The sequence below is a fragment of the Xylocopa sonorina genome, chromosome 6, assembly GCF_050948175.1.
Source record: "Xylocopa sonorina isolate GNS202 chromosome 6, iyXylSono1_principal, whole genome shotgun sequence".
NCBI classification, from domain to species: Eukaryota; Metazoa; Arthropoda; class Insecta; order Hymenoptera; family Apidae; genus Xylocopa; species Xylocopa sonorina.
The window spans coordinates 1,625,001-1,635,290 of record NC_135198.1 but is presented as its reverse complement, the minus strand read 5'-3'; the positions used below and the strand labels follow the sequence as shown (position 1 = coordinate 1,635,290).

General features: G+C 38.5%; 2 protein-coding genes across 4 annotated transcripts; one reads left to right on the top strand and one right to left on the bottom strand.

Annotated features, from left to right (window-relative positions):
* The first annotated feature begins 133 nt into the window (after positions 1-133).
* Park (E3 ubiquitin-protein ligase parkin) lies at positions 134-2,416 on the top strand. Of its 2 annotated transcripts, XM_076896478.1 has the most exons (8): positions 134-474; positions 580-781; positions 912-1,275; positions 1,348-1,549; positions 1,623-1,778; positions 1,859-1,981; positions 2,067-2,151; positions 2,237-2,416. In XM_076896478.1, the coding sequence occupies exons 1-8, from the start codon at positions 217-219 to the stop codon at positions 2,344-2,346; spliced, it is 1,500 nt and encodes a 499-aa protein (XP_076752593.1). In that variant the 5' UTR covers positions 134-216; the 3' UTR covers positions 2,347-2,416. The 2 variants fall into 2 exon arrangements, with proteins under 2 accessions (XP_076752593.1, XP_076752594.1); XM_076896479.1 differs by lacking the exon at positions 1,859-1,981.
* Positions 2,417-3,434: 1,018 nt separating this feature from the next.
* Positions 3,435-7,877, bottom strand: Byn (T-domain transcriptional activator brachyenteron). 2 transcript variants are annotated; one of them, XM_076896255.1, is made up of 6 exons: positions 7,464-7,877; positions 5,697-5,792; positions 5,015-5,258; positions 4,765-4,918; positions 4,468-4,665; positions 3,435-4,392 (listed from the first exon to the last, which is right to left on the bottom strand). In XM_076896255.1, the coding sequence occupies exons 1-6, from the start codon at positions 7,772-7,774 to the stop codon at positions 3,566-3,568; spliced, it is 1,830 nt and encodes a 609-aa protein (XP_076752370.1). In that variant the 5' UTR covers positions 7,775-7,877; the 3' UTR covers positions 3,435-3,565. The 2 variants fall into 2 exon arrangements, with proteins under 2 accessions (XP_076752370.1, XP_076752372.1); XM_076896257.1 differs by having other exon boundaries at positions 4,468-4,530.
* Between the last annotated feature and the right edge of the window lie 2,413 nt (positions 7,878-10,290).

Genomic DNA, 10,290 nt, shown 5'->3' with positions numbered 1-10,290 from the left:
ATTAGCGAACAAAAAGCTAACACTTTGTTTTTTATTCATTACAGTGTGCTCTATCATATACTATATAAATATTAAATGGTCTTTCCCTAACACCCCGTATATAGAGTATATATTTGTATACATGTACATAGAATTAACTGTGTTTTCTGTAACATTCTTCATCCTTTTCCTTTTTGAAAGATCGTCGGGAAATAAACGGCATTCACAGTAAACGGTATGAGTTTCATTATCGACTTTATACGAAATGTATTTGTTAAGATGCTGCAATTAATTTCATTTAGTAAGCGTAGAATATCAAATTCATTGAGTATATATGTGAAAACCAATACGGGAAATACACTCGCCGTTAATTTAGATCCAAAATGGGATATAAAGAATGTAAAAGAAATTGTGGCTTCGCAAATGGGAATATCAGCTGAAGACATAAAAATAATACTTGCTGGAAAAGAACTACATAATTCGACGATAATAGAGGCAGGTTTAAATGTTTTGAAAAAATAATTCGTTGATAATTCATATTTTTAGAATACAGAGCAATTTATGTTTGATAACCTCACTTAATCAATGCTCTTGTTGTAGGAATGTGATTTGGGCCAGCAAAGCATATTACACGCAATTAGAACCTCGTCTCAAAGATTTAATAAAAGTAAAGATACAAGTACCATCGATGAGTCTGCGGAAATTTCTGAATTAAGCGATAGTGGTGGAAAGCCGATGAATGAAACTCTTACCGATTTACCGTTTGATGAATCAGATCCGCAAGAAAATTTATCAGTTGAAGGTAGAACAATTGTAATCCTCTGTAAGCAGATAAGCAAATGTTTGAAATGAATTCTAACGCAATGTTCAAAACTAAAACAGACATTTCAGTCGTGCAAAATTATGGTTAAGTAAATGGTTTATATTTATAGAGAAACAAGGGAACCGAGCACACTTCTTTGTATATTGTTCAACACCGTGTAAGGCTGTAACAGTTGGAAAATTAAGAGTAAAATGTGCAACTTGCGATAGTGGGGCAGTTACGGTGGACAGAGATCCTCAGTGTTGGCCAGATGTTTTACAACCTCGAAGAATAACGGTTCATTGCGAAAATGACTTTTGTCCAGCACCTACGTCAATACCTAACGACAATACAGAATCTCAAATTTTATATGCTCGCTTCTATTTTAAATGTGGAAAACATTCTAGTTTAGGGGAAGAGGATGAAGCAGTTCCTCTTTATCTTATAAAACCAAATTTAGCAAAAATACCTTGTCTTGCTTGCACAGACGTTAGGTGATCTATCTAATCTATCGAATTTAGTACGAGCAAAAAGATATGATATTTTCAAATGTTTTATTTGCGCAGAGATATGGTGTTGGTTTTTCCATGTGAAGCTGGTCATGTGACTTGCCTTGATTGCTTTAAAGATTATTGTTCAGTTCGTTTAAGGGAACGTCAATTTCAATTTGACGAAACTAAAGGATATTATACTCTGCCATGTCCAGCTGGATGTGCGAATTCCTTCATTCCAGAAGTCCATCATTTTCATCTTCTTACTTCCGAGCAGGTATCTTGTAAGAATTATATACGAGTCTTAAAATGTACCCACATATTAATGTATCGTATTATATATTACCTAGTATGAGCAGTACCAGAAATTTAGTACGGAAGAATATGTTTTACGTGCTGGTGGACTCTTATGTCCGAGACCAGATTGCGGTATGGGTATAATACCAGAATCTCCAGATAATGGCACCGATGAATGTAGAAAAATTCAATGTTTTGGTGGCTGTGGGGTAACTAGTCGGAAATAGAAATAATTTTATAGAATAAAAAAATATTTGCATTAATTAAAATAATACATTTTTGTGTTTAGTACGTTTTTTGTAGACGATGTTTACAGGGCTATCATTTAGGAGAATGTGAATTGCAATCATCTGACTCTTCTGGTACAACATACATGTCTGGATATTCAGTAGATCCAGAAAGAGCCAAAGATGTATGCATTTCTCATGCTAGATATATTAATTAATCAAATATAGTCAATTAATAATTTTACGTTTTGTCATTTTCTTCTTTGTTAGGCAAAATGGGATGAAGCCAGTACAAAAATTATAAAAATTTCAACGAAACCGTGCCCAAAATGTAGAACACCAACTGAAAGAGATGGTACTGTAAAAGAGATGTCAAAAGAGATTAAATAATCAATAAAAATATGTAGTTTAAAACTTATAAAAATAAAATTACTTTCTAGGAGGATGCATGCATATGGTTTGCACTAGAGCAGGATGTGGTTATCATTGGTGTTGGGTATGTCAAACGCAATGGACAAGAGATTGTATGGGTAATCATTGGTTTGGTTAATTTTTAATTTCTAATACCTATATGATATAGATATATTATATTATTTGATATAAATGTAAAGGAAAGAAAATTAGATACGCAATTATTATTGCGATTGTAAAGTAAACGCTAGTCAGTTTAAAATAATGTCCAAAGAGGAATTTTATATAGAATTTTGAATATCTTCTGAAGCGTGAAGTAACATTTTAATATATTTTTTCATTGCACTATTTTGTAACTATATAAATGATTAATTTATTACAATTTCCTTTTACTTTGTAAAAGTTTCACAACGTGTCGTCTTGCTAAATTAGCCACTGTATAGCTGTTAGAAAAATTTATGTTTGTATATAAATATATTGTATATTTTAGAGATTGTAATATTTTTACGAACGAAATGTAAAAGTGCCGTTACTTCTTTTTAATTGTATGAAATGTATACATACGAGCATTTGTAAATAAATTATTGTGCGTTATGTATGAACAAATCGTCTCATAAGTTTGTCATTTATCAAGTTCACGGAAGGTATGTGAAATGGTGCACGAGTACGTTTATCAAATTTTATTGCAATAATTATACTATCTTTAATACATGTTATCTAAAAAACATTAAGACACGATTTTAGGACGGATTAATCTCTAAAAAATTGGCATTAAATTTATAGTAATTAAATTGTAAACTGTATTAACTAACTAGTCAGACAATTCATCAAATTATTTAATTGATTTTGTTAGATCGATATCTTTCTGTAGCTCGCATTTCCGCGATATGATGATACTTTTATACGTTGGCTAACGTTTCTATCTATATATTTGTCGTTAATTTCAATTATCTACGTACATCGTTTGTATTGCACCCGAGAAGACACTTAAGCCTCCGTAGACAAACTTGTCTATTAACGACACGAGCGTGATTTTACTGGAATGAATCTCTAAAATGAAAAAACGGAGTAAATTGAACATTTGATTTGGCAAACACTATTAGATAAGTATATTGTGGATAAGTATAGTAACTCTGAAATTGTCTGGATTTTTTTCGAAAGCCTAGAATAGTAAGAATACTTGGATCTTTAACCGATACAGCTGACCTAGTGTGTCTAGACATTAGGTTGCCTATGGAGGATTAATATTATTTCATCCATATTTGATCGTCAAACTATTAAAACAAATATAGAAATGATCGATTAACAACTCCATATGTGTGTCCTTTAAATAAAACTGATTGTATCACATAATAGAATCAAATTGCTGTAGTTTGTGGTGCTGGCGGTGGTGTCAACGGTGTCCAAGTGGCAGCTTGGTGATCATTGCTCGCAATTTCCGAGTCTTGTCGATGATGTCTATCAATAACGGTCGTTAGGTATCTTCTGTTCTCGTCCGACTGTACATCGTTCAATGTATCCGCGTTCTGTTCGGAGTAACTAACAGCTATATGGTGTTCCTTCGAGGGAGTATCGTACTCGACACTAACAGGGGACACTGTTCCGGTTTGTTGAATCGGTTGCAAGTGTAACATTTGAGAGTGGTGGTGCTGCTGCGAGTGACGATCGGGCGTAGTCGATTGGACGGGAGATGCATGATACTCGTGAACATACTCGTCGACTGGTTGAACCGCGTCAGTCCCATTTGGGTGTAAAGAATGATGGAGTCCTGCATGGGGAACTGACGTGTACGATGACATCTGATGATGCAGATGTAAATTTAAATTTAAGTAAGACTGTTGTTGCTGTTGCTGTTGTTCCGACAGTGTAGTAGGATGAATCCAAGCTGACGTGTCGGCGCAGTGAGTGTGCTCCGGAGGAACAGAAGGCAGATTCGACGGTACGTAGAGAGTACACCCTGTGGCGGTCGTTGAGGATGACGTTCCGACAACACCTCTGCTAAACACCGCATGCGAGGATGAAGTCGGCGATGGGGAAGGGGACGTAGCCCACTCTTGCGTGGACGGTAAACAAGCTGGATTTAAATTTTGTAAAGATTCTGGACTCCGTGGTGACCATCCTGGCGGTGCCACGTACGCTGTCGAATGTAACAATTGTACCGAACTGTACGGATCCGTGCGTTGTTCTGTGAACGAGAAAATTTCAGGATTTATTGCATTTTATATAGCAATACGTGGAAACCGTGTTCGATGAGACTTACCATCTTGAATGTATTTATGTCTGAGAGTGTAAGGCGTCGACCTGCAGGTATTCCTGTGGCCAGCTGTAGAAACAGTGCAAGAATTAGAGAGATGATTATTGACCGTCACTGACGCTTGATTTTGTGCGGCTGCAATGGCTGTAGCCGTGTTATACTCGTATCCCATGGTAGGTTGTGGTAAAAACCAAGCGCCGGTGTCTGGAATTCGTAATTCAATTTTTTTAAATATTTTCTGAATCATCGATACGATTAATAATGGACGGTATATATTAATTTATTCGTAATCGGTTAACCTACACTGCGGATATGTTTGCGGATCGGTAGGTCTCTCTTTAGCATCGAGAAATGCCTTTGCGAACGGATTATATTTAATCTTCAAATTTGTTACTTCTTCGTTTTGGTAGGCTGTCACTGCTATGAACTGTGTCTCGGGATAACGGTAAGTGAGCACCTGAACATACATTACAATACATTTCGTTTACAATTGTTACACAAGTATTGTACCCAATTATTAAGTGAAAAACATTATGCGACATTATGTCACTACCGTTCTTTCTTCCACTGCGTCAACGCGAACCAAATGAACTCGCGGTTCATATTTATGCAACGAGTTTAGCATTATTTGACCGTTCCCGTTCGATTTATTTGTCAGTTTCACTTTGGCAAACGATACCGCTTCCTTCATCCAATGGGATCCAAAATTTGGACTCTCAGGATGGATGTAAATAGGATTCGGTGGTGCGACTTCCGCTTTCCCCCCTGGCACCCACTCTCCGTTAACGTACTTCCATCTGCGAACAAAATTCACCGACGCACACTTTATCATGTGTACAGTTCACAATAAAATATAAACAATTTTCTAATTTCCGAAAGTAATATTTTCTTTATCTTAGATTTCGAAAATCGAAAATCTGCTGGTACTTGAAATTTCGGCAAGTGTTCCACGAATAGTTAGTTAGTCGTTCGAAAGTGACGTAGAGAGAAGACATTTCTTTGCTATAAACCTATGTCTGACATAAATATTGAAATATATTATCATTTATTGTAACTGAAAGCTTAGATTTACTTTAGTGTTCGTAAAAAATTGTCTAACTTAAAAAGTGTCCCGCGATAAGAAAAGTTTGGGAACACTGTTATAATATGTAAGTTGAACGCATTAGCCAATTATAGGAATGTTTATAGGTAGTTACAGATAATTATGTACTCGAAACAAAATATGGTATACATACCTATGCGGATCCACCTGGACAAATTCAAGAAGGAGAGTGTACATAGCTTTCGGTTCTAGTCCTCTTGCAACCACTTTCACGACAGGAAACATTCGCCTGGAAATAAAATCGAAGGGAACAGGAGTCCTCTGGTGAGTATCGCGTAGAAATTTTATCCATAAATTTAAGGATGCTAGCTACCAAAACGCATTTTGTAAAGTGATAACGAAACCCGCACGCGCGTTCCGAAAGGAGGAGAATTTTATAAATACTAATGAAAATAACACTGAAGAAGGCAGCGGACAGCAGAGAGAGAATCAAGCCGGTAGCAATAAAATTTTACGATGCCCACGATGCCCGCGTGAAACATTCTTCCGTTTCTGTTGACGTCCCTATAAACACTGTTCCCGTGCATGAAAAACACGCTCCGACAAACTCTAATCGTTTTTAATACTATATACGATTCAGAAAACTAGTCAGTCGGCTGAGTATTTTGCTCATATTTTTACTTGACATTTCTTAAATTTCAATATTTTCCTTTGATTTAATGCACGCATCAAGATAATATAGAAAAATATTTCGTCTATATTTTGTCTAAATATTTTACATCCTCGAGTGGATATAATTTACACGCCCCTAAAAGATGTACAATAATCCATCTTGCACTATTTTAAGATATCTTAAATATGTAGGTTTTAAATGTTATTAAGATGTTCGATTTGTACGTCTCTGTGTTGTTCGAAAGCAGTTGCACAATGATTACTTTTAATTAGTTTTCATAAACTGGGGATTGGCTACTGACATAATATTAAGGAACCAAAGACTCGTCATATTAAATGTTATCAGTGGTAACAGGTGGAAATAGGGGGTGCTGCAGTTTCACAGTGGCTACATGCGAGCTGCCACTGTCCGAAAGTCACCTTTGAGTCATCTAAATATTTCGTATTTTTATCGAAGCAGCAACTATTGTAACCTAATAAATTTTTCTTAAGTTTACCACCAAGTTTAACGAACTAGAGTTCACTTTTTCGACTATTATGGTTTCCCTTTGTTTTTTGTGTTTGAAAACATAAGAGAGGCTTTAATTTTCCAAATTTTTATTTGAAACGAAACAATGTTAAAAATAATTTTAGAACTGACTAAATGAAAAAAAAAGGATAAAGTAGGTAGGTAAAGTACTTAAAGAAGAAAGAGAAGAAAGATTTATTATCAATCATGGTTCACTTGCTAATTTATATATCGTTGCAAAGGAGACGGTAAACACGGTAAGTTTAGCCAGTAGGGAAGAATACTGTCCTGCTTTTGTAGCAAACAGAAAATAGTGTGATTCGTGTGAATCATCTAAATCTTCATAATGTTTTGCAATGATCTTTTATCCATTCTACACACGGCTTTTTTTTCCTTCACTTACAACGGTGTATATGAACTATTATTTTTACCTTCTGGCTTGTTCGCACCAACGCTCTAATTAATACATTTTTACGCGCGACGGAGAGCCATCTTTGCTTCAGACCTCTCAACCAGTGGATCCTTCGAGGTTCTTAAATGTAAAACCTGTGATGTACTATTTTAAATGTGCAAATGACTCATGCTTATCGGTAAATTGTTGATACCTGATGCACCAATGTTTTTTTCCAACTGACAGTCGCCACCTTTTCCAATAAAACAAATAACTCTATTGCAAGAAAAAGGAACGATCGTTCGCATACGCTATCTATCACTACTTCTTTCTAATAATTCGTGAACATTGTCAACATTCGTAGAGGTTGTTCAGCGTTCTACACTCACCTTCCATTCTTTGTGACGATCATTTCGTTAGTTAAACACTGGAACTTGGTCCACAGATCTCTGTCTTCGAGGGACAACGAAAGGGGTAATCCCTGGTTCCCGGTGACAGTCATGGCGCTAAGATTCTGTCCGGAAACGACCGTCCTTTCGTTACTTCTCTCCTCGTTATCCTCTTCCGGAGTCGGTCGACTCTGCCTACCCACCACGGTGTTCCGCTCTCTTTCGTGGTCCTCGTGAATTTCCCTCTCGCGTTCCCGTTCGCAACAGGACGACCGTGTTGGAGATCCAGGCGTGGCTGGTGCTGGCTGCATTTTCTCTCTTCTTCGTCCCCTTGTATCGTTTCTCAACCTCTGTGACCCGAGTTCCCACTCGGGAGAGGTTCTCGCGCAGATAATCGTGGTCCTCCCTTCTTATTTTTCCACCGAATTGTTCCTTTTTGCCACCGAAATTCAATTCGCTAACCAAAAAGAGTATCTTATCTCTTATCTTATCTTCTTTGTTTTTTGATCCAATGTATCTCCCTCATCGAATAACTAACTCTCTAAACGGAAGTTTCGAAGAGGATACAAGTCGAAAGGAGAGAAAGGACTTTCGGTCCTTTTCAAGTTGGTCGATCCAGCACGATTTCCCGATCGAATAAACGATTCTCAAGGATAGGGGGAAAAAGTGAAGTTAAGGCCGGAAGAGGAGACAAAGTGTCGAGGAAGGACGCGAAGAAGGACGGGAAAATGTATTCGTTCGGTGAGACTATTCGATCCCGCGGCCGCGTGGTCGTGCTCGTAACACTTGGGCGCGATATTTCACACTAGTCGGCGAAGACGAGCCGAAGACTGACTGCTGACATATCGTCGTCTCTGTTCGACGTCCTTCTTCTCTCTGTTTCCACGGTGGTAACCGTCCAATCGATGCTTGTGCACGGTTCTCCTGTTCCCCAGGTGCTAATTAAACTCTAAATTAGGAAAGCTTTGGGGGCAGCATGGCGGTCCCGCGAGGCCTCGAAGGCGAAATCGTCGATTGGCCACGAGGATCGACGGTCAGCCGGAACGATTTCACTGGCGGTTAGATTCTTTCCAAAGATAGAGGACGTTGGTCGCCGCCTTTCCTGCGTTTCCTCGGCCAATCCATGCACGGGACCATTTTACGATTCCACGACGGTTGGTCGATCCTCTCGAAAGCACGAGGTCCGCCAGTCCGCCCACACGACAGTCGCGAACAGTCGTCTTCGCTGGTATACCATACGCGCGCTCCGATCACCTCGAGCTTGCGATCGGTCTCTCTTTCTTCATCGTGAACGGATGATTTGTTTGCTCGTTCATGCGTTCACCGGTTCACGTTCGGCGAGATTTTTCGTGATTCTTCTTTTTTTCTTTTCTTTTTTTCTCTTTTTTTTGTTCTTTATGATTAAAGTGCAACGACTAAAATACCTTTCGATCACACAGACCGAGAGGCGTTGTCACCAAGATACATTGCGACGACGAACATCCTGGAAGGGTGATGAATTTTTGTTTCTCGAGTTTTAATAGAAAGTGTTGCTTAATATTGTGCCAGTTGAAGAGTTCGAAGATACTCTGGAAAAATGAAGTCTTGAAGGATCGAGCTGCATTCTGGTAATTATTTCTGGTTCTGTGTATATACAATTAGAAAGTCGCCTGACCCATCATCGTGCGTTTCCACTTTAAATCATTTAACTCGCACGGTTCGAACCGATACGTTCCATCTAGTGAAAATGAAATCTTGATCTTCAACGAGCTATCTTAACCGGATGCGTCTTCCCATAAGTGTAACGGGTTTGTCTAGGACTGTTCGTTTTTTGAGAATGTCGGAAGACCACCGCTGCAAGCGAAACGGTTAACCATTTCGACGAGCGGACAGACTGACCGTTTCGAGTTAAATGACAAAAATCAACAAGTTACGTAGGACTGGCCAATGTATCGCGAGTAGATATTTGAGCAGGACCGTTTCTTGTTTGCTATCGTGCGCGGTTTTGGCTGGTAAAGTAACCATTCAGTCCTGGCTGATATTTGTCCTAGTAATTTCGTCGAGGAAAAAGTCGCGATATCGGTGATGTGAAGCCACCAAGACGTAACGGAGAGTTATCTCTGTTAAACGAACATCATGTACCATCGTCGATCCTTAATTTGTTCAATGGTTGCCTGTGCACTTCGGTTATTAGCAAAATCCACGTGCCACGTGACAGTGACTTTCAGTTCGAGTCGAATAGGAGACAATCCATCTGCAACTCTGCCAGTGCCACTGTACACTGCCTCTATGCGTAGAAATTTACAATATATACTTAAGCTTTTCAAAGAACTTTTCTTTTTCTAGAAAAATCCAGCTAGACGCTCTAATCAGACAGTACTAATTTCCACTTGCACAACTTTTATGGATTTATTGGCCCGTAAAATTAAATAACGAAACAGTCACCAGTACTGCATCCAGGTTGCAATTCCGCATCTTGGATGCATCAGAACAGTGGCAATAAAATAAAAGAATAAAAAAAAAGGATAGAAAAAATAAGGGGTACCTTTTCCTCGAAAATCCTACCCGCGGTGTACAACGATTGCAGGACTCGTTTACGATACGAATATCCCGTCCGTCACTACCTGCCGGTTAGGTAGTTCACCTGCCGGATTGGGAGGTCCACGATCTTCTCTTACCGCGTTTGAAGAATGCCGCCTTTCTCTGGCTCATCTACAATAAACATCGACGATTACGATCAGTGCGATAAACCATCGCCGACAAATAGATCTTTGTTCCTTTATTTACAAATTGCATTTTACCAGCGGATTAATGCCTTTGGCCAATTATCGGCTAATTTTGGTCGTCC